This window comes from Micropterus dolomieu, linkage group LG03, assembly GCF_021292245.1.
Source record: "Micropterus dolomieu isolate WLL.071019.BEF.003 ecotype Adirondacks linkage group LG03, ASM2129224v1, whole genome shotgun sequence".
In the NCBI taxonomy this organism is placed as follows: Eukaryota; Metazoa; Chordata; class Actinopteri; order Centrarchiformes; family Centrarchidae; genus Micropterus; species Micropterus dolomieu.
Genome location: NC_060152.1, coordinates 12284224 through 12311601, shown reverse-complemented (window position 1 = coordinate 12311601; position 27378 = coordinate 12284224). Strand labels below are relative to the sequence as shown.

Sequence of the window (27378 nt, the reverse complement as noted above, 5' to 3'; positions counted from 1 at the left end):
GCCATTAGGTACCGAGATGAGATCCTCAGACCCCTTGTGAGACCATATGCTGGTGCGGTTGGCCCTGGGTTCCTCCTAATGCAACACAATGCTAGATCTCATGTGGCTGGAGTGTGTCAGCAGTTCCTGCAAGAGGAAGGCATTGATGCTATGGACTGGTCCGCCCGTTCCCCAGACCTGAATCCAATTGAGCACATGTGAGACATCATGTCTCGCTCCATCCACCAACGCCATGTTGCACCACAGACTGTCCAGGAGTTGGCGGATGCTTTAGTCCAGGTCTGGGAGGAGATCCCTCAGGAGACCATCCGCCACCTCATCAGGAGCATGCCCAGGCGTTGTAGGGAGGTCATACAGGCACGTGGAGGCCACACACACTACTGGGTCTCATTTTGACTTGTTTTAAGGACATCAGGCCTGTAGTGTGGTTTTCCACTTTGATTTTGATTGTGATTCCAAATCCAGACCTCCATGGGTTGATAAATTTGATTTCCATTGCTAATTTTTGTGTGATTTTGTTGTCAGCACATTCAACTATGTAAAGAAAGGAGTATTTAATGAGATTATTTTATTCATTCAGATCTAGGATGTGTTATTTTAGTGTTCCCTTTATTTTTTTGAGCAGTGTGTATATTACCACATGAGCTCAGGAACACTTCAGAAAACCATTGTCAGTTAACACAGTTTGTCGCTACATCAACAAGCGCAAGTTAAAACTCTACCATGCAAAGCGGAAGCCATAACGTTATATCAACAACACCCAAGTTCATCTGAGATGGACTGAAGTAAAGTGTGCTGTGGTCTGACGAGTCCACATTTCAAATTGTTTTTAGAAATTATGGACGTCGTGTCCTCCGGGCCAAAGAGGAAAAGGACCATCCGGATTGTTATCAGCGCAAAGTTCAAAAGCCAGCATTTGTGATGGTATGGGGGTGTTAGTGCCCATGCATGGCATGGGTAACTTGCACATCTGTGAAGGCACCATTAATGCTGAAAGGTACAGGTTTTGGAGCAACACATGTTGCCATCCAAACAACGTCTTTTTCAGGGACGTTCCTGTTTATTTCAGCAAGACAATGTCAAGCCACATTCTCCACGTGTTACAACAGCGTGGCTTCGTAGTAAGAGTGCAGGTACTAGACTGGCCTGCCTGCAGTCCAGACCTGTCTCCTATTGAAAGTGTGTGGCACATTATGAATTGCAAAAGGGGACAACGGAGACCCCAGACTATTGAGTGTTATGGAAGAAAATAGTGTCCTCTTACATTTAATCTTTTATGTATGATCTTTTAATATTACTATTCTCGTTATGGCTATTGTGTAAATGATGATGGATCCCTTTGCTGGGGGCTAGACGCCGGAAGCTGCCCTAGGCAGCAGGTCTCTGGACCAGCTGTATATGTGTTTTAGTACTTCTCTGTTTGTTCTCTTAATAAATTCTTCAAAGACAACGGTTGGTTGTAACTCATCATTTGCGCAACCCCTTACCAGGAATATAATTTCCATGACATTAAGCAACTGAAGTTGTACATCAAGCAAGAATGGGAAAGAATTCCACCTACAAAGCTTCAACAATTAGTGTCCTCAGCTCCCAAAGGCTTGAGTGTTGTTAAAAGGAAAGGTGATGTAACACAGTGGTAAACATGCCCCTGTCCCAGCTTTTTTGGAACACGTTACAGGCATCAAATTCAAAGTGAGTGAAACTTTGTTTTTTGCAAATATCAGTTTGAACATTAAATATCTTGTCTTTGTGGTGTATTCAATTGAACATAGGTTAAAAAGGATTTGCAAATCATTGTAATCTGTTTGTATTTACGTTTTATACAACGTCCCAACTTCATTGGAAATTGGGGTTGTAGCTCAGGAAAATGAAGTTCACATCTCCACAGTGTACATCGTTGACTCTAGGTATGTGGATTTTCATGTATGGTTGTGTTGAATGAGAAGGGGTTACAAATGTATCACCTTGAAAAAACATTTATTGATTTCACCTATTTACAACAGCGTACTTTGCTTCAACAGCACGACTAAACCTTGAAACCGAAGGAAAATCACATTCATTTCATATAAATGATAATTGTACATATGTCATCTGAGGCACAACCAATGGTTGTTATTCATAATGCCAAATCCTTAATTTTAGTATGCATCATTTCAATAAATTTGAATATGGACCCCTCTCAGCTCTGTAAAAACAGGGAAGTTGACAAACTTTGGTCTGTTTGCTGAACTTAATAAGCATTTTCTCATTTTATAGCTTCTTGTCCAGCTCATTATCTGGTTCCAGTTCCAGTAAATCATTTCTCTGAACTGAAAGCTTTGTTTCAGCCAGTACTGAGACTAGTATTAAACATCAATTCGGCGATACCAGAATAAATTCTGTTTGTTGTCGACTTAAACTCCAGTCCTCAGAGGAGCTGCAGCCCATCCACAGAGACTGTGTCCATGGCGAGGCCGTTCTCCAAAGCTGTTTGATAGATCTCCAAGGCCTGCTCCAGAGGCAGCGCTCCACCCTCGCTCGTCTCAATGATGGCTATGGTCTCCCCAAACTCATTACACATGATAGTCGGCGTGCCCTGTGCCTAAGAAGAACAATTCAGTATTAGTTCATTTACAGGCGCTGATTAAATGTCATCCTTTCACTAATTTTAACAGTTTAAACTCAAAGCTTTCACCTAAAATAGTTGACAAGATAGGACTAAGCCACTTTGACAACCAGTTCATGTTATCTTCATACAGTGCTTGTTAAATGGCAGTTTTTAGAGGTGATTTGGAGCTACATTCTGACCTGCTGGAGATCAGAGGCTTGGATCTGGATGAGCTGAGGCTGCCCGTTGGCCAGGTCCACTGTTGAAGCGTCCACTACTGCCACAGCAGAGCTGGTCTCCATGGCAGCTTGGGCAGCAGCCTCCTCATCCAGCCTCTGCTGCCTGGCGTGGGTCTTTTTGTGGTTTCTCAGGTTGGAGAAGGTTTTAAAGGCTTTGCCACACTGTGGACATACATGCGGCCGTTCGCCTGTGTGTGTTCGACGATGTTCAGCCAGGTGCATACTCTGGATGAAACCCTTCCCGCACACCTCGCAGCGGAATGGCCGTTCACCAGAGTGTGTGCGCAGGTGCTCTCGTAGGTGTGTGTTCTGACGGAAGCGCTTGCCGCACACTTGGCAAGGAAAGGGGCGCTCACCGGTGTGGACTCGCTGGTGAAGCGCAACTCCGGAGGAAGACACAAAAAGTTTGCCACAGACGGGACACTGGTGGGCTTTGGGCCGCTTCCCCGAGGTGCACCGTGGCCGTCCAGGGCCCAAGGCAAAATGACTCAGTCTATGAAGTCGCAGATTGGCAGGAGAATTGAGCTTCTTCCCACAAATGTTGCAATCTAAACCTCCCCGCAAGAGACTAGTTGAATCCCCTGATTCTGTCTCTACTGTGGTTGAGGTGGAGGGCTCTGAGGTCAGATCTTTGCCTAACTCTGCTAGGCTGTCGGTCTCTTTGCCCACTTCTACCCCTGTACCAGCCTGCAACAGGGTGGGGTGCCGCTCCAGACAGTGGCTGTCTCGTTGCCTCCTGGTCAGGAAGCCAGCCTCGCAGTGAGGACATGGGAAAGGGGCTGGAGCCCCTGGATGTTGGGTGTAGCGATGTGCTGCTAACTTGGTGGGCCAACGAAAGGTGGCGGGGCAGTCCGGGCAGCAAAGCGCTGCAGCATTGGAGTGCAGTAGGCTGTGCTGACGGAGGTTGGAAGACTGTGAGAAGGAGCGGTGGCACACATCACAGCGGTAGGGTCGCACACCAGAGTGGATGAGATTGTGCCTCATGAGATTGGCTAGAGATGAGAAGGTTTTGCCACAGTCAGAACACTGGAAGGGCCGCTCACCGGTATGAGTGCGGATGTGGTTGCGCATGTGGATCTGCTTCTTAAAAGACTTGTCACAGATGCCGCAAACAAAGCTGCGCTCAGTGACATGGGACTTGCGTCGATGGTGAACTAGCTGTAGCTGGGAGGGAAAGGTCTTCGAGCATGAACGACAGGAAAAGGGGGCTTTGTCTGATGATGCAGCTGAAGCAGCTTCTGCTGAGTCAGCGGAGCCAGATGTGACTCCCACGCCAGTGTTATCCAGGACCGCAGGGTTTGTAGCTAAGCCACACTTGGAGGTGGCATCCTCCATCTGCTGGGGGTCATCCATGCTGTCTTCAAGCAGGGCAGACACCTCCATGTTGTTGTCCTCCCCCTGCTTCTCCGCTCCACCTCCTTCCACTTGGTGCTGAGAAGTTTTTATTGGATCTTCTGCCAATTTTTCCATCTCCTCTTCGGTGAGAGGGGCTAGCAGATTGATTTCTCCCTTATCAGTGTGGGGATTCTTCTTCTCTCTTGCTCTCTGTAGGATGGCAAGAGCAGAGAGGGGTGCTCTTCTTGGAGCTGAGATCTAGAGAAGGAAACAGGCAATGTATAAATCAAACTTATACATCATACTAACTTGAGGTTGTGGACACAATTGGGAGGGGGGACATGCTTATTTTAATACCATGGAGACTGGGGCGGGGGTGCCAGATGAATCGCGGTTGAGGTGGGTTCTACGGTGGTAGAGGTACTTGGTCATGTTGGTGAAGGTTTTGTTGCAGAACTGACACTTGTGAAGGGGGTCTGCAGTGTGGGACTTCCTGCAAGACACCAGGAGGAAAAGATGAAACAGACAGGAACAGAATCAAAGGTTCATATCAGCTGTCTGTGTCTCACTGTTATCTTGGCTGCTGTTGGTAAGTCTTACCTGTGCACGATAAGAGTCATCTCAGTGGTGAAGCCATTGCCACAGTCCACACACAGGTACCTGGCCACGCCTGAGTGTGTGCGCATGTGTGTCTGCAGAGACGTTGCCTTCTTGAACACCTTTCCACACTCGAGACACTCATACGTGCCCTGCTCGTGCACACGTTTGTGAGCAGCCAGCCTGTTGACGGAGGTGAAGGTGCGGTTGCAGAGCTCACACTGTTGGGGCTTGGCCCACACAGCTGCCCTCTTCTCCGATACTCTAATCCTGATGTCCTCTACCTTCTCTGTAGTCTCTTCCCTCCCTCGCACCTCCTCGAAGCCACTCATGACGCCTGGCTCTCCGCTCTCTTTGTCCTGACCCAGGAAGTGCTCCCCCTGGTGCTGGAGGAAGTCCTCTGGGGTCTGGAAGAGAAGGGAGCACTCGGAGCACTCATAAGGGTGGATGACCACCATCTCTGTTGGCTGCTGCAGCTGCTGACCGTCATCCTGGACACCGGGGGCCAACCTTAACTCCAGTCTCTGGACACCGTTCTCCAGGACCCCTAGCTTTGCAGAGGAGCCTCGGCCTACGGCAGGCAACAGAGGGGGCAGCTTAGAGCGGCGCTGACTGGGAGTGGTGGAGTTGTCTGCTAGAGCTTGAGCTGTGAGAATCTGCAGGTGCATGGTGGCAGAGCCGGGAGTCGGTGTCACTGGAGGCAGCAGAGCGGAACGGGAGTGTGCTGCAAGTTTGGAAACGGACTGGCGTTTCTTCTGTTGCTGCTGCTGCTGCTGCTGCTGCTGCTGCTGCTGCTGGGCAAGTACCTGGAAAATACACACAGAATCGTACAGAAAAGAAATTCTAAAGACAGCGAAACCTTACTCCCTTTCATTGAGTTCTCATATGTATTCCTCTGTTGTGAGGTGTTTACAAACTGAAGTACCTGTGCCAAGATCTCCCCAGCCTGCTGCTCACTCAGCACGTAGTTCTGCATGCTGTTCAGTGGAGTGACTGTGCCATCAGGCTGTAGCACATACTCCTGTTGCAAGGGCCAAAAACACAAAGGTTACTACATCTTTATATTTAGTTGATGCAGTACTTAAGAAATTAAGCAATGTTTGATAATAGCTCTTTTATTTAGAATGTTATCTATTATCATCTCTTTAGTTGATTATCAGATAATTTGGAGACTGGATGTCTGCTGTTTGGCCCTGACGCCCATTCAAACTAGTATTTCTGAGAATTACAGTACAGTCGCAGCGCAAGCAATCTGTGCCAGCCTACACAAACCAAATCAGAGTCACTGAGATACATGTTTTACTTTGAAGCGACCTGAATGCTGAATGGCAAATGAAATGAATACAAAGTCAAAAACTGTCATGGGCTATCTGTCCCCGAAAACAATTTACAAAGTGTCTTCCAGAGGTTTTAGAGAGTTTGCTCTTTCCATTTGTACAGATAAGTTGGGCTGTAAACAACACGAATGACTAAGCACAGTGTAAATTTACTGCTGTTACCAGTATTATTGCGCAGATTTAGTCGTTCCATCATCAACCTCAATCCTCTATAATACGATTTGATCCAGTATTACCAAGTGTCTGCTGGTTTGTGTATCAAATATGTTTCTCACGTCTCATGATGCACAGTAACTCTGCTTTGAAACTCTAGGACAAAACACCCAATATAAATGAGAATGCACTTGATCTTTTAAAATAATTGCATTAGCAAACATAAATCTAGCACTGGGGTGTGAATAAGTCTGCACAATATAGCCTACTTAATGAACTACTGTAGCCCAATATGCAAGTTTTATTAATCATTGTTACTACTCACATTGTGAGAATCTGCACCAGTTGGCTTATTAAATTATCAATAATTCTGACGGAAAAAACTACTTAGTAGTTATACAGGAAAAGGTAAATGGATTCTACTTTCCAGATTAGAACAAGCGTTAAATCCTTATTTAAAGTCATTAGTAAGTAGAATTTTTCTCATGTCTGTCCCTTACCATGGTCTCTGTGCTACTGTGTGTGCTACTCCTGCTGTGGGTCCGCCGGTGCTCCAGCCAGGTGTCAGGTGAGTCAAACAGAGCCAGACAGTCAAGACACTGGTACTGGACCGGTCCCGACACCTGAGCCTCCGACCCTGCTTCCTCAGTCTCCAAAACCTCACACAGCTCTGGGGAACAGTCATATACGCAGTTAGTGTTGTATCTTAAGTGACTATGACTAAAAGCTATGCAAATAAAAAACAAAAATGAATCTTGTGCAAATGCCATTAATGTGAATGGATGCTCAAAATACAATCAGATCCCTCACCTTGCCGCTCCACCTCCATCCCAGCCTCTCTCATGTGCATTTCCTGGTGCTGCAGCAGTTCCTCTGGGTTCACAAGGAGGGTCCCACACTCCAGACACTGGTACTGCTGGGTTTGCCCCATCTCTGTGACACCCTGGAAGGTCATGGCCTCCCCTCCCTCCCCTTCTCCTTCCCCCTCTTGGCCAGTGTGGATCTGCTGGTGGATCAGCACATCCTCAAGGGTGTTGAAGAGCTGATGGCACTCACTGCACATATACTGGTGCTCCACATACACACCTTCTGCCTCCTCCTGCTGCTGCTGCTCGGCCATGGTGGTACTGTGGTGTGTGTGTGTGTGTGTGTGTGTGTGTGTTGACTTATGTAGGTTGCAAGTGTGTCATGAAAGGCGATTTCTGACAGGTGATGAGGTGGTGAGCCTTAAACTGAAGGTCCACTGCCGTGTCCAGTGAAGGAATGAAGACTACTGTTGTCATCCAGAAGGCCAATATAAGATCACACCTGTGGTAAACAAAAAATCAAAATGACATCGTCACTGAACAATATCAACATATAAATCAGCAGTTGTGTAGTAGCAATCAAATATGAATTGAGTGTTTCTCTCATCTAACGCAAAACTACAACGGTCATGTATTTGTACCAAAATAAAGACCCAGCAGTGTTCCCACAGAGATATTATGGAACAATCCCGCGAACAAACACCGCATTTTTTATCCGTTAGCCAAATGAGGGCCCTCTGTTGATAACAATACGACCACCACTCAGCAGAACATCACTAAATCATTGTCTGATTTCCCTCACAAATGTGATTCATATCTTTGTTTACAGTGTGTGATGGCATATGGAGAGCTGTGGGCGGCGCTCCCTCCGATATTGCAGACCTGTTTCTCGGCACCGCGGTTTCCTGACAGCGGCTCCCCGGTTCGTCGGGCGGTCCGTCAGGCGGCGCTACCCACTTTTACCCGAAGCTCTCCGGCTACGACGGCGGGCCCTTCTTTCTCCTTACCTCTCATTTACTCTCGTTGGACAGTCCCTCGTGTAGTCATCATTCTTAGTTCACACGAGTGTATGCCTTTTGATAGTCCTTTTGTCACCATCTGTGGTATGGAAATCAAAAATGGGATACGGATCCGTGAGAAATTACAACTGTAAGCGTGTAATGAAACGTTTGCCCACCGATCGCCTCCATTCTTGTGATAGGAAGACCCACCCATTGCGGTAGCCTTGACATTTCAGAGTCTGTGATTGGACAGACTGACTGACTGTCATGCAACTGTGATTAACTCGTGGGAATTGTAGTTTTTTATCGAGTGTTGGAGGACTGTTTCCCCCGGAGCCCTTTTAAAATAAAATAAAATTAAAATTAAAAGTTTATTTTTAATGTATGTAATTTTAAGTTAGCTACTTTGTGTGATTTGGTGGATGTCTGTCTTTTACAGAATAAGTTAGGCTTATCTACATCGTTACTTTATTCCGTTTAAAAAGCAACGTTGGCCCTGTTAATAATGTGTTAGCTATATGTCCATGACCCAATTATAAAGTGGTAGTGAGTTTTTAAGCACTGTAAATTACGATTTTCGTCGTAAATTCGATGTCAAATGTTTGATAGCGCTGACTCGAAGCCACTAACAACTCATTTTCCCAGACACCCTTGCGAGCTTTACGTCGTTGTGCGTCAACTCCCCAGTCCCCCCACCATCACTGTTCTACAGAGGAAGAAAGGGGGAGACGGGCAACCTGTATTGAACGCTGTAAGTGTAGTTTAAATTTATATCGAATATTAAAACACACGTTTATATAGCTTAAGTCTGTACCGGCCTGGCTGCTAATAACGTTCAACCTTGCCCCGGGTTTAGTTCACACAAATATGAGCGGCAGCGGGCGGCCCAGGACCAGCTCATTCGCTGAGCCTCCCGGAGCTCCCGGGTCCGCTGCAGCCGGTGCCGGATCAGCAGTAGCCGGTGGAAGCTCGACAGGAAAAACTGGGGCTTCACAAGCCAGTGGAAGCACCTCGACGAGCTTTGGGAATTTGAAACTGCCTAGTAAGTATTATTGAATGTTTATACCATTAGTCCAACTTTCATGTTATTACAATAGCTCGGGTTGAACGTTATTTGTGAAGAAATGTGTCGGAGTGGGTTTAATGTCGATCACTGCCGCGGAGCTAACCAGCTAACAACTTGCTGTTAGCTAACTTAAGTTAGCTGACCTGCTAACGTTAGCGGTGTTTTTCATTGAGGAACCACTGCGATCAAGGGCTTTTATCGCATAGCTAACTTTATCGTTAGCTGCTGTTGGCAGGCTTGGAAGTAACTGTTAAGCCATTGTATTTCGACGGTAAATAAAGTTATGTCATTACCTAACCATTATTATTGCATTGTAACCCAAGCATGTAGTTGGTGTTAGCTGACGCTATAATATATTCATTATTAAAATCAGATGTGAAGGCTAGCTAGCTTGCTAACATTTGTAAAGAGTAGGTTTAAATGATCTGATCTAAGTTTTTAGCCGACGTCCTCGGTTCGGTCTAATCAAACAAGTGTTGTTAGTATTCTCGTAGTAATTAATGTTATCCTGAAGAAATGGAAAATATTTTCACTGACAATATCTCAAATTACTGAGTACTAGCTGCATTTTATCTAGCATGGTGACCTTAACAATATTTTACTGTTCACCTGGATGCATACATGATAGCATATATGCGTCGTTTAAGCAGCTGCTCCAGTATATAGATCCATCTTAGATCATCTTTCACCAGGAAAGTGAGAATTCTAGCTTAGCATTTAGGAAACAGTTTGGCAAACCTGTTTTTGGCACATTGCCTGTGCAACTGTGTTGGTAACCCTCCGGTGGAGGACAAGTTCTGAGTTCTCTACACCTTATAGGAAGCCATTATTCCCTTAAGTATGCTGTCTGCTCTTACACTGATGGTTGAACATGCTTACTCCCTTCACCATTTTGACGCCTGTGCAGCAAAGTCCCTCCAGTTGGTTTTGTTGGTGTGATGTCAAGAACTTGCAGAATGCTCAGGGGTCATGTAGCTATGCAGCGGTAGTTGTTGGCTGAAGATCTGTGGGGTTGGACAGAGGTGTGCAGAAGGACAGACTCTGAGAGAGACAGAAGAAAATAGCATTGCAGATCGTGTGTCAAATAGGACAAAGTTTGATCAAAAACCGATTATTAGAACAGGTGTAATGACTAAACATTAAAATTAATGGAAGCCAAAGATCAAAGTTGACTCTAGCTGCTGTGTAGTAAGTCTTTGCTGAACTTAGTACATGCAGCCAATCAGCAGATCTTCATCAGGTGACTCATTCACATTCATTGCTTTTGAATGTAAGCTCACTTTCTTGCTCAGTTTTCAGAGTGGCTCAGTCTTGATCATCAGAATCTCTTACACTCTGTGAAATTATGTTATTGTGTCAGAGATGCCTCGGATTTTTAATATGCATGAAAAAACAGAATTTCCCTTCAGGGATCAATAAAGTATTTCTGATTAAAACCGAGTATGTGGCCATATGCTGCTCTGTAGCAGTAATGTTAGAAAAACACTTTCTGCTTCTGCTTACTCTTCTCTCTGTTGTTTTACCAATACTGCAATTACACAATACACATGTCACTATTAACCTCTGTTTACTGTTGTCAGACAACTTGGCACTATGTAACAGTGATTTGATCAATGGTTTAAGTGCAGCAGTGAAGGAATAGCTGTTTATGATTAACAGGTAGCATTAACAAGCCATAGTTGAATCACTACTTTATACTGATGACAGAGACAGAAAAATGGGAACAACTACACGGTGTCTTCAGCAATATTGAAAAACATAAGTCTACACTGAGAGTAGGAGGTGACGGAGAAAGAAGAAAATATATAGCCATTTTGGCTGATCAAAGCCTTTAGTGATCATGCAAATCACTGAAGTAAAGTTATTAGAACAGTCACAAATTGATTCTTAAGGTCTTGGTATCCATTGAAATGATTTGATGCTACTTGCAATATCATACGAGTTTTAGTAGTGAAACCAAAACAATGATTTTTTTCTATTCTCTACTTGGACAATGTAATGTGATGTATATCCCACTTTTCCCTGAAGCTCTCCAGCAACGACGTTGTCACTAACCGAGACTTCACTGACAAACCACAGAAGTGTAGAGTAACAATAGGCTTCGTGAGCCCACAGCTTGTTCTTGTCCTTGGCTGTGAAAGCTCAAAGAAGCAAACTTAGCCGATGAAGAGAAAAGAGGCACTGAGCAAAACCCTGTAAAGATGAAGGCCCTCCTCATAAGCTTGAAGCTTTTCTTCACTTTAGTAGCCAGCTAGGCTAACTGACTGGCTAAGCTGTCTCGCAATCTAAAAACACTGAGGTGATTAGGCTATTGGAATGATCAAAATACTATATACAATAAATGGTTAAGTAAATACTATGTACAATGCTAACTGCATTCAGACCAAACGCAAATTTAATCCTCGCGCCGCTTTCATTGCAGGGGACTGCTCTCAAACAACGCGATAATGCAAATAAATGCAACCTGCTATTACTACAGTGGTATAAACCCAAAGTAAACATTTGGCTGTGATTTAGTTGCAATAAACAGATCAAAATGATGCCAAAATAACTACAACATGATGCCAATTTGTTTAACATGTGAATTCATGCTTTGTCACGTCTGCTAGCAAGAGAGCAGGACAACAACTTTGAAAATGTGTGTTTTCTGAATGGAGTTTGGATTGAGCAGGGCTATGCTAAGTTGTTCACAGTAAAGTACAACGATAGCTGGAATCACGTAACAGACACACATTTTCTGGACTCACCAGGTAGTTCAACTTCCTCGCTTTCCTTTGCTCCAAGTAATGTCCAGTTTTGTCCTGTTTTTATATAAGTATGAAGTAGTAATATCACAGAGCTCTGGCTGCCCACAGACACTAGCAACAACAGCGGAACCGCAAAACACACGGTGGCTCGCTGCTGAGAAGTGTGAGTGAAGATAAATCACTGTTTTAATCCCAAAAATTAAAGTAACGAGTTAATTTAATAAAAGCAGTAAACTCTGAGCTCTTCCTGCAGGTAAACGGCGTAGTTGTCAGAGGATAATCCATCCAACTGTGGGTGTTTTATATGTCTGAAAGCTCCAGCGCTGCCCTGGCTCTCTCCACAGGTCTACGTAGCTCAGCAGCTGTCTGTCGGCCAGCAGTGATTCACTCCCCTACTCTGCCTGGTCCTCTCCAAACAATGCTCTGAAGCCGTCGGAGACGTCCGGACAATCTTGGCGCTGATGGGCTATCGCAACACAGCGTCTAGGAACTTTTTTGCTCGAGTTTAAAATTTGCAGCTCGCTCGAATACCTTTGCATTGGCCTTGTATGTAATTGCCCCGCCCCTAACCCTCGCTTTGTGTTTGGTCCGAATGAACAGTAACTGTGATAAGTGGCTAGAATAAGGATGAAACGGCACTGTAAGGAGTAGACCGGAAGTAAGCACACATGCAGTTCATAAAACAGGCTATATGTCACACTACATTGTGCAAGTAGTCTAATTTGAGGAATTTACACTTGACAGTTTTCAATTCTTGGTGCTATGGACACAAAGGTTTTAATAATAGGAGCACTTTGGTAGCCGACGGTTTACAGCACATGCCGTATAACTCAAGCGTTGCTGGTCCCCCACTCCCATTCTGGTGTTTTCACACACGAGAAACCTTCTTATTCAGTAAAGCATGTTCAATTTTGTAAATTATGGTCCCATTAAGACTACAATACATGATTAAAGCGTAGGTCTTTAGAGAACGACTACCTTGTAAATAAGAAGTCACTAGCATGGCGACCAGTTAGGCAATGCATCTCCCTCCCCAGCTCCCCTCAAGTTGTCCAAATATGGTCACTTCTGGTTAAATTGCAATGGCTAACATGGTAAATTCGATACTTCAAAGCCAGTTTACAAACCAATGGGTTATGTCACTGTGACTATGTCTACTTCTTTAATATAGTCTATGCTTGGCACCCATGTTGTTTTCAAAGTTGGTCCACCTCAAAATTTGTATTCCTACGACTAGTTACTCATTTCAAAGGTATGGAGATATTTTACTGGGACCTGTGGTTTTTTTACGTGTAGTTACATCCTGTCACACCCTTTAAAATCCTAGTTGCCTCTGCCCTTGCTTCAAATCGTTGAAGGAAGACATGACCAATCCACATGAAATACATTTTCTTTATCAATGTCATTATAAAATTAAGTGTTTTAGTGGGCTTCCAACTTTTCATTTAGTGCCAGGGCAACCTCTGGCCTCACTTCATATCACATAAAGATGATCCCAGTGAGTTCAACGCAGTGTAGTAGATTTTAAATGTAGGAGAAAGAGAGCACCATTTTGGATCGGCACATGGCATCGACAGATATCCTGAGTTTAGGTATGAATTGGTAACGGAAGAGAAAAAGTTAGATTGCAAGAGCGCCATCTTGAGTGGTGTGAAACAAGATCATAAACTACAATAGTAATGTCTGCAATGTAGTTTTTTTGATCGGCAGATGTAAAGACCATTGATAAGTTATTTGTAAAATGCACTATATAGTGTGGCTCTGATGTCGGGTCAATTGAAGCATCTTCTATTGTGGAGGAGGGGAAACATGTAGACATATGGATTAAAAGGCACCAATAGCTTTCGAGTGATTTATCCACACCACACCCTGTGTAAAGCCATCCTCAAACAATGTCAAACACGGTACTGCTGTAATGCCTAAAGGCCACTAATGATAGAATAATGTATCATGTAGTTGCTGATCATTTTATCAAGTTTAAAAATGTGCTTGAGTTTTTCACTTACAAACTAGCTTCCAGATAATTGCTTATAAGTGTGGGTGTAATGAATGTCACTGTGCTCACCCTTTTTCACTTACTCATCAGGCTTGCTTTGACGTATCAGAAACCAAAGCTGCTCACTGACAGCTGGGCAGAGTGCTCATCTTTGCATTCATTATTCAAGGGACTATAATGCCACAGCTGCTCCATATTTAATGTGCTCCCCTCTGACTTGACTTGTTTAAAAAGAGTATGAAAGTGATGCTAAAAGGAAATACAGAGGAACAGTGTATCGTGTAGCTGGAATACAGGAATGTGCAGAAACCACACAGTGACTGATCTCAAAAGCTGAATATTTCCTGCTGACCTTAGGGTAGAGATCAGATCTAGGCCAATCATGTGGATATGCTATTTACTGCTAACCGTGGAAAGGTTTTGCATGGAAAATTGCAAAAGTAGGAAAGTGAATTGTTGTTTTTTTTGGTATCGCAATCATCCAATCATGTTTTTGTTAAAGTAAATGTATTCATAGAGGGAGGAATAGCAGGTGATGAAGCCAAATTACTGTCTTGGTTTGTCAGTTTGTGAGAGAACCCAAAATTCATTGTCTGACTCCATTTTGGAGACTTACTAGAGATCAGGAGGGGTCCTGTTGAGACAGGCGAAGTGAGCAAGCCCAGGAAATGGTAGCACTTTTGGGTGTGCTACTGTCCACGCAATTTTATCACAGGCTCTGACAAGCCTTTTGGCAACGGGGCCTCTTCTCTACTGTTCTTCCCCTCCCAGCATCATTGCTTCTGGTCCCAATTTGTCAAATCATTCTTGACCCAACACGTGCACGGGCATGAAACACTGAGCAGCTACTTGACCCAAACTAGAGCTGTCAGTTTTAGTTATATCTTGAACATCTCACTTTGCCTGATTTCCACAAGGTCAAACGTAGGCTGACAGTGACACTGCTGGACTAGTTTAAAACACACACCTAGTATTTCTTCTGTCCTGTAAAATCCTCTCTAAGGTAAGTTCTAGAGATCTCACTTGTCCTCTTATGTGGACATAATGTGGTCAGGGTTGTAGGGGCCACTATATTTATGTTTCCAGGGCCACTTAGTGAGAAAAACGTCTTAGTTTTGAGTGGTGATGATCGATTAAATTAAAGTCAACTTTCTTTTGAATTCAACTAGTATACTCATGTCCTGGAGGCAGGGAAAACTTTGAATGAGGTAGGTTTATTTTATTTTTATTTGTAGGTTTAGATCACAACGTCACTAGGTGTTTCTTATCCAAAAGTTACATCTCGTCCTGGTCTGTCTCAGACTTTGTCCCGTTTCTATTTACACAATTTTACACTATATCTATATATATATATCTATATCAGTCTTAAGTGTTGCAGACTTCTCTACATTTTCCTAGCACCATGCCTAAACATGTGTATGCCACAATCACATGTTGCAAATATACCTACCTGTACTTTAGCTCTTAAGGAAAGCATAATAGCAAAACATATAACTATAGCCTAGTCCACCTGTAACACTTCAGTGCTAGGAGAACATCCATAGTGTGATGATTACATTAAAAAAAATGACCAAATGCAACGATTTTCTTAAGTGGCTCGTACACAGGGATTATGTCAACTCATCTCTGGGGTATATCTATATTATTGGAATATAGACATTGTGGTAATTGAGATTGCAGAGGTGCTGGGCTGGATCTGTGATTGGGAAAGTAAAAATCTATTCAGATCGACAGAGACGCAGATAAAACCTGCAATCTGAACGGGCTAACGCACGTCACCTGGCCTGGCTTTGTGACTCTTGTCACACGAGGGTTGGAATGAGAATTTAATGTTACTGGAGTTTGAGCAACACTTTCACAACTTTCTAAAAATTTGCCACAGGTGGAGGAATTGGGTATGCAAAATAATGAAGCTGGCCGCCAGGAATACAAACACGTTTTACTGGTTTTCTTTATTTGATCATAGGTTACATTACATAGGTAATATGTCTGGGATACTCTTGTAGACTCAAGTCTCTGGTAATTGTGCGACAAGGGATTTATCTTTGACTAAAGTCTCTTATGAATTGATTTAACTCAGAAGGAACGCTGGTTCAGTAGACCTGAACTACTTGTGTTTTTCCAATATGAAAGGGGTTTAGGCTAGTTTCACCCAGGGGAGCAGTGGGAAATAAGTATCAACAGTGCATTACCAGCCAGTGGAGTGTCTGGGGAGCCACCACATAGGTCACAACCATTTAGAGAAGGACGCAGTGCTTTCTGATGTTTAGCTTCCCTCTCTTAGGGACACTTGTTTAAAGGCTGTATTGGAGTGGGTGTGTTTCTCAAATATCAGAACATCAATGTATCCATGAAAAACATTGCTGCTAGTTATGCCATTTATGATTTCATTACATTATGTTTGGATGTTTACATTTTTATTACTGACGAGGTATATTTGTGCTTTCATCCACAGGAGACAGCGGCAAAGTGACGACCGTGGTAGCCACACCCGGCCAGGGCCCTGATCGCCCACAGGAAGTGTCTTACACAGACATAAAGGTTATAGGAAATGGCTCCTTTGGAGTGGTCTACCAGGCTCGCCTCATCGAAAGCCAGGAGATGGTGGCGATTAAGAAAGTTCTCCAAGACAAGAGGTTTAAGGTATGCTTAAGACAGGCTGACTCTCTGAGATAATTACAGTAAGTGAAATGCTTTAAATAGGAGCTTTGCATCTTCAAAGAATGTTGTGGTGGATTTTGGTAGACGCAGATGACTTAATGTATATTTTTTTCTAAGCATTGCTCATTCACTCAGTGGATTTGAGTATGATGATATTCTGAAATTGTCCTGAATTAACACCGTGCGCCAGTTTGCTATGAAAGTCATATTTTTGCTCAATTCCCAATGTTTGCTTTTCTCTCCCTTTTCTTTTTTCCTTTCTTCATTGTAGAATAGGGAGCTGCAAATTATGAGGAAATTGGACCACTGCAACATAGTGAGGCTACGTTACTTCTTCTACTCCAGCGGAGAGAAGGTGTGTATGCATTGACTTGAGATTTTATGTGGTAGGAATCAAGTTTCTAGATGAAGCACTACCCACCCAGGACTTAGTGGTGCATGCACCAACGGTGATTCATAGACACAACAATGTAATTGTTTGTTTAATCATTGCTTGCAGCCAAGTATTCATGTGAGATGTTAAGTGCAAAGCATAAATGTTTAACTTATCTTATTGTCAGTCACCTAGAATAATTATAACTAATTATAATTGTTAACTTACTCACCCCATGTGAAGTCCAATATATTATTTTAGATTGGATTGTTGTCATAACATCAGATTTACAGTAGTAGTAGATGTCACTTTCCACCCCTAATTATTGCAGTCCTCTTACCTGTTTTCCCCTCATTCCAGAAAGATGAGGTGTATTTGAATCTGGTGCTGGACTACGTTCCTGAGACAGTGTACAGGGTGGCTCGGCACTTCAACAAGGCCAAGACCACCATCCCTATCATCTATGTTAAGGTGGGTAGATAACGCTGGATGTGCTCCTGGGCATTTTGCCCTTACTGCTTTCACCATGCGACTAAAGGCATCATAAGGTTAATTCAAGTCAGTTACTCAGGGATGACTTCTTCTTTTCATGTACCATAAATGAAAGGTGTATCTGGTCTTTCTGACTACAGACAAACCTGTAGTCCAGATGTTTGCAGATGTTATGTTTTCACTTCTGTCAGTTCATCTTAAAAATTCTGAGAAGGGACATAATTTCTGAGTACATTTAGGTGGTGGTGTGGGATTAATGCATCTGGAATGAATTTTGGCTGTAACTTGTAAATCTGCATTCGTTAATTTTTGACAGTACGATCGGTTAGGAAGGCAGCTGCTTTAGACATTGGAGAATTGTCCATCTTTGGTAGAAATTTCTGCTCTTGGTGCTTTCGAGGTTTGAATTATACTACTGTAAATATTTAATTCTAAAAAGATGAGACTTTAAGACACAATCTGCAACTCTGACATGGAATATGGATCATATATTCACTTGGATGAATGGGTCTGATTTTGTACTTTTTGATTTTTAATGACTGGTTTCCATGCTAGGTCATTATCTCTCTGTGTCAAATAATAAGAGATTACATTTAAATATTTCATCCCAGTCTTTTGAATAGTATTTCATCAGTTATTTAGCATTTTTAAAAGAAACTCGTGGAAACTGAAAGTAACATTTTGTTCAGTAATTGCCTGTGGAAGTAATAAACAGTAGGTATTTTCCAGTTTTGTTTTCCACATGCAGCTCACTGTTCAAGGATTATGAAAACATAAAGGGAAAGATGGTCCCCTGGGAATGAATCTGTTTGCAATACACTTGGTTCTCTGTTTAAAAGGGTGCTCGTTTTAGAGAGTGTTTGTGTGTTTACTGTGTTTGTAGCAGCAGAGAGGACATTATAGCTGTCTCATGGCCCATTTCCCTACCTCAGCTTCCCATGTGGCTTTGAGATGCATACTGATCTCTCTTGCTTTCTCTCTCCTCCTTCATCCCTCCATCCTCCAGCGACACACTTCTATCACAGCATGTCCGGGGTCGTCTTCTCCCCCTCCCTCTCCCCTGAGTCTCATGTTTTTCGCCACGTCTCTCATTGTTTTCCTCTTCACTCTCGCTGCCCCCTTTTTAACCATCATCTCTCAGTCATCTTGTCTGTAATCATTTTGTAATCTGTGGCCGGCCTGCTGTCACTGCATCATGGGGGTAATAATGACGATAATGGTGATGATGACAGTGATTTGTCATATTAAGATGCTTACCGCCTGCATTCCACAAACGCATTAAATGGGTGCAGACTTAACTGTGTGAGTAATTTTTATTCAAGGATGACATCATTGACCTAGGATGTGTAGACAAATAGGGGTTGGATAAGGATTGTAACCATCCTCATATAACCCCTAGAGAATTTTTTTTCATCGTTGTGTTATAGAAGCGCCTCATCAGATGCTACAAAGCTGCTTGCATAGTGTACCCACAAACAAAATTAAGGCACATGTAGAAGTGAAAATCTATGCACACACACATCTATGTATGTCTAGTTTACAAATTGTGAGATTAAAATTGATTGCCTCCTTAAACATTTTTTTGCAAGAATTTAGCTAAGGTTAAAGAAAACTCAACAAATCTATATTTTTGCAGCAGAACAATATTTTTCTTCTCTTCTGTACGAAAAAGTATCTTACAACCTCTCAGATTTATTTTTTGATCTAGTGGAGGGTCTCGACTCCCAGGCTAGGAACCACTGCCATAGCTGGGTCGGCTAAGGTCACACGTACTGTGTGCCAGTTTAAATGACAATGAAATTTTAATTTCTGGATCGTATACATTATAATGTCTGAATTTATACAATGCAATTCATGGACAGGGTAAAAAAATATTGAATTCACTTTCTAAACACACTATTAAAAAGTCTCTATTTAATTTACGTAAATCTGAAATATTTTCTTTTGCCTGCTGTAGCCAGTAATGTTAGTTATAAAATGTTGTTGTATCCAGTTGCAGCCCATCAGGAGACATTATACATCTATAAACTAAAAGTGGGAATGTTGCGATAGCGGACTATACTCGCAAGAGGCTGATAAATCCTTCTGTTTTGGGATTTCTGTCATTATCATCAGACCTGTAACAACCAGACATTATATACTACTAGGAAGTACTGAAAAAATAACCCTAACCCTGCAGAAACCCTGATTGAGCACTGAGCTAGACACCTCCCCGTTAGCCATAAATCACCTGACTAAACATGAGAACAAAGAAAAGACGTGACATTAGTGAAGTTTGGTGTCCTGAAATGTTGTTTTGCTTTCTTCTTGGAATATCTGTATGATTCTGTCTAAGTTGTTATACACTGTTGGGCATTATGCCAACCCCTTCTGTCGCCCCTCAGGTGTACATGTACCAGCTGTTCCGCAGTCTGGCTTATATCCATTCCCAGGGCGTGTGTCACCGAGACATCAAGCCCCAGAACCTCCTGGTGGACCCAGAGACTGCCATCCTCAAACTCTGTGACTTTGGCAGGTCAGTATCAAAGCTGCCTCTGGACGTCTCTGTCTATCATTCTTTCCATTGTGGTGAATGTCTGTGTCTCAGCGTGCGTGTTTAGTTGGCTGTCTGTTTGTGTAGCCATCTCTTTCTCAGTCTTTGACTGTCCCTGTGTTGATCTGTCATATGTCTTCTTACCTCTCTGTCTTGGTAGCTAACATGCTGTGGTTTCATGAAAACAAACACACAGAAATGAAAGTGTCATGTTGAATGGCACTGCCCTCCTCAACTGTTTTGTTCTGCCTTGTCTTGCTTCTACCATCTCCTAGTGCAAAGCAGCTAGTTCGGGGGGAGCCGAATGTGTCCTATATCTGCTCACGGTACTATCGTGCCCCAGAGCTCATCTTTGGTGCCACCGACTACACGTCCAACATTGACATCTGGTCAGCCGGCTGTGTGCTGGCTGAGCTGCTGCTAGGCCAGCCCATCTTCCCCGGGGACAGTGGTGTGGACCAGCTAGTAGAGATCATCAAGGTACAGTAGGGGTACTACAGACAGTGGCTGAAAGCCAACTGATGGCACAAGCTGCTAGATGAAAAGAGATAGTTTGGAATTGAAACTACTGTCAGTATAGGCTTTGGGTATTAAGAAACTGTTCTGCATTTATAAGAACTAGGGAAAAAGACACATCCATTGATTGATTGGTTCATGTAAGCAAAGTTTATGCTACGTTCTACCTCACCAGTCAATGCATGTGTACTTAAATTAAATATAGTATTTTAAAATACAGATATTATTAACTGAACAGTATATCCAGAAGGAAAATGCAAGCTGTACACTTAATATAACAAAGGGTATTTATGTTATCATCCACACTGATAATCCTTCCTCCACATTTTGCAGGATACACCAATGATTGTGATTAATATTGATGAATATTAACTTTTCACACTTGCCTTGTTTGTCAGGTTCTGGGGACACCAACAAGGGAGCAGATCAGGGAGATGAACCCTAACTACACAGAGTTCAAATTCCCACAGATCAAAGCACACCCTTGGACAAAGGTATGTTCACACTACTGGAGAATATAATACTGGATAGCCGTTATCCACACATCAGTATGAGGTTTTAGAGTTTATATGATTTTTTTTTTGCCCTTTATGGGACAAGAAAACACCAAAATAAGAAATTGGAATTTGATGGTTTACGTCAACATAGAAATAGACTAGTCTGTTTTCAGATTAGAAAAGTAGTCCATACTTCTTTCTTTCTTTTATATATTTGTATATTCTTATATATTTTCTAGATTCATTACACATAAAGTAAAATATTTTAAGCCCTTTTTTTTGTTTGTTTGTTTTAATCTAGATGATTAATTAAGAGACGGTTACAGCTCATGAAAAATGAAAACTCTGGTATCTCAAAATGCGTATCTTTTGCATAATTGTCGACCTGAGAAGAGTTCTAACCAGCTCATTTACTCAACACCTGATCTTTTTAATCTCTGTCTGCTTCTGGTGCTCACAATGTGCCTTTCCACAATATTCAAATGTTTTGATGCACCTGTATAAACTAATCACGCAGCTAAATAAAGTGGGTTATAGAGGAAATTATTAGCAATATGATGCCAAGTTTTGCTAACTATTATCATAAATATTGCTTAGTGTCCCAGACTGGATAATCAGACTATGAAACAACAAACACTTTGGAGCAATATCTCCTATATGTTTCTCCTTATTGATCTGGCTGTTCTCTGCTGGTGTATCATTCGGGGGAATTTGATACAGGAAAATCAGCTCCTGTATCTTATCCCTCCCTGTAGTTTCTATGGTTGCCATGGTCACACGGAGTATGTTAATACAGAACCCTAAATTTCTCTCTTCTGTCAGGTGTTTAAGCCTCGTACCCCACCAGAGGCCATCGCCCTCTGCTCTCGACTGCTGGAATACACGCCGGTGACCAGGCTGTCTCCCCTGGAGGCATGTGCGCACGCCTTCTTTGATGAGCTGCGCCAGCCCAACACCCGCCTGCCCAGTGGACGAGAACTGCCCCTCCTCTTCAACTTCAGTCCCATCGGTCAGTTTACCTGCCCACTATCATCATTCATTCTTTTTTTTTTGCTCCACTATAGGTTTCTTGTATTTGACCTCTGATGACCTTCAATTTGTTGCTCATGGTTTGGCATGTCATTGCAATGAAGGAATTTTATGAGTGATTAAACATTTGTTTGCCTTTTCTGCTCCTTCAGAGCTGTCTATCCAGCCCCAGTTGAACTCCACACTCATTCCTCCTCACGCTCGTGCACAGACATCGCCTGCCTCACATGGTATGTGTCACAACATAAAATGTTTTTGATGCTGGGCTTTTATTTATACATTCTGCATGTATTTATAGTTTTTGATTTGGAATGAATTTACAAAATAAATATAGTCACAAGTGGCAATTTTGGGTTCAAACCCTTTTTTGCTCAACTGAATGAAGCATCTCAATTACCCAAAATTGAAGCCGTGAGCAGCAACAAACAGGTTTCAAGCTTCAAAGCCGAGCAAAGCCACTTTAACTGGTTTAGTTCTCTTTGAAAGAGTGAGACCAATCACACACTTTTTTTTTCTTCATTGTATTTTATGCACACTCAAAGTTCTGCCCTTCGTCCTCCCTTCATTGGATTTTATTGAAACTGTGTATCTTGAGGAGATGGTGTGAGTCAGTCAGGATTGTTCAAAGGCATCTTGAGTAATGAGCAAATATGTGATAGGCCACGCCGACTTGCACCAGTCAATATGGCACTTCAGATTTTTTAGATACTTGGCCCTTAGAGCATGCATACCAAACTTGGTGAAATTGCTGTCCTCTGGATTTTGAGGTACACTGTTTTGGCATGTGTGGTTTTCTCAAACACAGACTGATGATATCTTTTAAGATTTATGATGACTGGAGATATCATTATTGAGTTATGGCCAATTTCCTGCTAAGCCCTGCCCTGCAAAGATATTTTGGTTGATGGCGGCCATGTTTTTTTCATCCAATCTTGCTCATTTCCTGCAGTGCTTCAAAATCCAAAAAGTTCATTGTACTCTTTTTCACATCCAAAAGTCCATCATGACTGACATTTAGTGTCCAAGAGGCTATTTTGTAGAGCATATTGAGCTAGACTTGTTTGATAAATTTCAAGTGACATGAGATCCTTTCCAAAATTTCATTTTTGGGCCTTAATTAGAGCGCCACCATGAAAGCCGATTGGGCTCATATTTCTGTGGAAGAACTTGCACATCATTTCCAGCTCATTCCACGTTAACAGCAACTTGAGCCGATGGTGGTGATGATAATAAACCAACAAAAGCTCAATAGGGTTTTACTGCTTTGCGGTTTGAACCCTAATTGCAAGTAACACTCAATTTGGATTGTCCAATGATACTCAGCTAACAGTTAAAAAGTAGTGTCTTTTGCCAACATGGTTAATTTCTGGCCTATATAACCCTGACCAAAAACTAAGAATTACCACAGTCTGAACTCTGACCCATTTTGAAACTCTGCTTTTAGAGCAGGATATGTCTGTGAATTCTTTCTGTGAGATAATCTTGGTGGTGGTAACCAGTGTGCTCTCCCTCTCTCTCCCTGCAGAGGGCAGTGTGTCAGACAGTTCCGCCCAGCCCAGCTCAGCACCTGGGTCCATCAACAACAGCACCTGAGCATCCATCCCTCTGTCATCCTTTCTTTTAGTCTTCCCCCTTTTCCTTTTCTCTCCTCTGCTCTTCTCCCTCTCAACCTTCCTCCTGGCTCCAAACTCTTAAGATAGAAAAGGAATAACTATACACACCCACACAAACACAGCGTTGCTGTTATCCCTGATTTTTAACCATTTTCAATAGAAAGCGATTTCTGTGTGTGTTAGCTTCAGGGAGGGAGTGGGGTTGTTTTAGGGACATTTAGGTAGCCAAGCTTGGGCTAACTTTAAGCTGCAGTCCATGTGGCCCTTGTCTGGCCTGTTAAATAAAGAAACTTTATTTGGTTGCGTAGGAAGTTTGGAGATGAGGAGGGGGGTTGTACATGTTATGTGGATTTTCTGTATTATAATCTACAGTTGACTTTTATCCCTCTTTTATGTTCATTTTATTTGCATTAGCTAATTTTATGTGTGGCCGTGGTGCCATTGAATGGGGGTCCTGATTGGCTACAGAGTTGAGAATGAGGGCCACGTCTAAGGCCTGACGAATATTGACAATCATCCTTAGAAGGGTCAAAAATGGCACACTTGTACAACACACTGTGTAGACTGGTGTCTTTTGTCATTTTCTACCCTGAACTCTACTCAAGTATTGTCAGTTCACCCAGCCCAATGGTGAACAAATGTGAAGACTTTTTTAAAATCTCCCAGTTTGATACCAGACAGAACATATTGGCTGATTTTTCATTGTCATTTTAGATAAGAGGTGGGTTTTAAATTTTATTACAAAGGGGGGCACCACAGCCTGTCTTTACAGTTCCTTTTTGAATATTAGCTCCTCAACTGCCTTTTATGTGAATGCGAGGGAGCTTTATACGAGCAGAGTGCACATCTTCAGTTTCTTCAGTATAAGCTCTTGTTTTCATTGGTTAAGCTGGAAACCAAGCGTTTCATGTTAATTAATTTTCAAGTGAGTATTGCACATCTCCATAGGGAGTAGAGGGGAAGCAAAGGGGCGAGTTACGTGTCCTGTCCAGCTGTTAACATAACTTCACACAGAGGGAGCCGTTGGTTTGGGTCTCCAGTTGCATCTTATCCAGAAGCCTCAATGTGTCTCATAAACACAGCTGCCCAGCACTGTAGGGTGAATAGTCCCCTCATTAATTATGTCACTTTGCGGTGTTAGGTTTCATATTAGCTTTATTATGGTGACATCAGGTGCAGAGGGCACAGAGAGACTACTGGCCGCTTTCACTGCTCACCTGGCTCGTCATTGTCATTTCAGATAGTATACACAGTTATTGTTTGTGCAGGGGGAGGAGTATGAATGAATTGTCTTTGGTTTGTGAGAGATTTGTTTAAAACCCTCTCTGCCCCTTCCCAAACAGCCTACCTGTGACACTCATATCATGTTCTTCTTGTCCTGTGATGATGCTAGGAACTGATCTTGAATGATGTACGCAGCCGCTGTCCGCATGGACTAGTTTTCATTCTTCCACCACGCAAATGTGCATGTTCAGCCCAAGTTGACCACACTGTTACTTCCACTAATCTCAGTAATAATCTGACCAGAAATGATGCTCGAACCCCTGAAACCCAACAGCTTTTGGAGCCTCCCCTTCCATATCTTTTTGTCCTCATCCCCTCTGCCTTCTCTTTCCCTCTTTCCTCCTCCTTTTTTCACTGCTAAACTGTAAATATCAAGTACCTTTTATTTTATTTTGTTATTTTTGTTATTATTGTTATTATATTGTTGTTCTTGTAATTTTTTTTTTCTCTCTAGTAGACCGGCTCAGCAGCGGCCGGACTGTTTATCCTCAGTCGCAGTCTGTAAATACGATTTCATTTCAGTCCCTGGTTCAGGAGGGGAAACACAGAACAAAATGTTTCATTTATTCTCTCTCCCTCCATTTCTCTCTTTACGACTTTCCCTTTTCCCCCATAAATGTTGTCATAACTGTTTTATTTATTGTATTGTGTTTTTTGGAAGGGGACGGGGATCTTTTATTTTCCACTCGGGTGGTAAAATTGAAGGTTTGTTTGTTTGTTTTTTTTGGGTCGTTATTGTTTTCCCAAATGTTTTGTCCAGCAATGTCACATGCAAAACAATTTCACATCCAAGATACTGTACTCAAATCCAGACGTCGGGGTGGGTGTGTGTGTGTGTGTGTGTGTGTGTGTGTGTGTGTGTGGTTTCCAATCAGTGGTCGTGTATGTATGCATGCATGCAGGTGCACATGCTAGCCAACAGGTGGAAATCCAGTTTTCCATTTAACTTCAATGTGAAGGGAATGTTACAAGCTTCTGGGTTTATGGAGGTCGCGATGTTGGGAGGGATCACCTGGTGTGTCTGTCTGTCTGGAGGAGAGGGGAAATAATGAATCTGTCCACTGACATGTATCATCTCCTGTGTCCGACCGTGTCTGTTTTCGCTTCCTGTGTGTCGTATGAGTGTTAACAGGTTTGACCTGTTAGTACAAGTGTGTATGCTTCACAGATAACTTAGCTGCAGGGAATGTATGTGTGCTGGCAGACCATGGACATTATTCTCTGTACTCCTGACTCCTTCCTAAATGAAGAGCTGACTAAATGTGCTATTTTAATGTTTTTTTCCCCCCTCCTTCTGATCTGTCACACTTTGTTTTTAATTTGCTGTGAGCCTGCTCTTTTATCAGCCTTGTCTGAGGGTAGAATCTCATGGTTGGGAACAGAACGGTTGGATTAAGGAGATGATGAAGAGAGAGGGATGGTGGGAGAGAGACAGTTTTTGTTTGTTGGTATAAATAATTAAACTCATTAATAAAGTGATGAAACTGTTCCTGTCTCACTTGATTTAATTATACTTGAATAAGCGAGCCATGTTTACATGATCACAGTGGGGATGCAAGTGACAATGACATTAAAACGGCATGTTTATTAGTTTCTTTGATTTCTTGTCCTGTGTATAGAAAGAACATCAGTAATTTGAAGTCAAGTCTCCCCAATGCTAGTTGAAGTCCTTCTGTGCACCACAAGGCCAGATTACCAACTGGGCAAAGTGGCGGCTCCAAAGCTGCAGGCTTGACCTAATTGAATTGATAATTTGCATAGAAGCTGCCAATAAGAACAATATGAACTGGTATGTGTTGGGCTTAAGGTTGGTCCTCCTTTAGTAGCTGATAATGAGGCCTTGTCTTAAAGAGGTTCCCTGCATTAAATTGTAATTTCATGACGTTCATGGTTTCTGTTTTATGCTTATGTTATATTCCCAGGTTAATGCTTTTTTGTCAGCATGCACCGCTCTGGAATTTTAGGGCCAATCATGATAACAGATTATCTGATTGTTGTGACCGATGCAATTGTAAAAATGCGAAGAGGACAGAAAAAGTACGTTTATTTTCAGTCCTGCCAATCTCTGGTTTCTTTAGTACCAGAGAGTGTATAGAAGAATTATCAGCAAAATGTACTTAATGAAACAAGTAAAAGTACTAAATGGCCCCTTGTAATTGATAGAGATATATAACATTATTATCTTTTTTACGGATGCGTCAATGTGTAATTAGCCTTTTACTAGTCCAATCCTTCCTACAAGGTATACATCTGGGGGAGTCATGAGACGATTAACAGGATGATTAATGGGAGATTTAAGTTCTGCTTAAAGTGGTATTCATTCTTTTGACTTCTCTAATCCTTGCTTGTATTGTAAAATATTGGATTATGTGACATCTTTGGGCCTGAAACACTTATTTAAAATAAAACCATCTTGGACGTTTAGATGGGAAATGCCTCTTTGGTGGAAATGCTAACTCTTCATATCATATGGTTTTACATGTCTGATAAATGTGCAGTAAAATGTACACTATTGT

General features: G+C 42.5%; 2 protein-coding genes across 4 annotated transcripts; one reads left to right on the top strand and one right to left on the bottom strand.

Moving 5' to 3' along the window:
- Positions 1 to 1960: 1960 nt before the first annotated feature.
- On the bottom strand, positions 1961 to 8247 carry znf526 (zinc finger protein 526). Of its 2 annotated transcripts, none has more exons than XM_046044101.1 (8): positions 7937 to 8247; positions 7059 to 7556; positions 6749 to 6918; positions 5684 to 5779; positions 4762 to 5564; positions 4519 to 4654; positions 2788 to 4419; positions 1961 to 2581 (listed from the first exon to the last, which is right to left on the bottom strand). In XM_046044101.1, exons 2-8 carry the CDS (start codon positions 7366 to 7368, stop codon positions 2408 to 2410), a joined length of 3321 nt encoding a protein of 1106 aa, XP_045900057.1. In that variant the 5' UTR covers positions 7369 to 7556; positions 7937 to 8247; the 3' UTR covers positions 1961 to 2407. The 2 variants fall into 2 exon arrangements, with proteins under 2 accessions (XP_045900057.1, XP_045900056.1); XM_046044100.1 differs by having other exon boundaries at positions 8062 to 8247.
- Positions 8005 to 26350, top strand: gsk3ab (glycogen synthase kinase 3 alpha b). 2 transcript variants are annotated; one of them, XM_046044105.1, is made up of 12 exons: positions 8005 to 8203; positions 8701 to 8806; positions 8912 to 9097; positions 16320 to 16507; positions 16797 to 16880; positions 17259 to 17369; positions 19775 to 19905; positions 20199 to 20403; positions 20838 to 20933; positions 21759 to 21945; positions 22118 to 22195; positions 23491 to 26350. In XM_046044105.1, exons 3-12 carry the CDS (start codon positions 8923 to 8925, stop codon positions 23556 to 23558), a joined length of 1323 nt encoding a protein of 440 aa, XP_045900061.1. In that variant the 5' UTR covers positions 8005 to 8203; positions 8701 to 8806; positions 8912 to 8922; the 3' UTR covers positions 23559 to 26350. The 2 variants fall into 2 exon arrangements, with proteins under 2 accessions (XP_045900061.1, XP_045900060.1); XM_046044104.1 differs by lacking the exon at positions 8005 to 8203 and having other exon boundaries at positions 8648 to 8806.
- Positions 26351 to 27378: the final 1028 nt, after the last annotated feature.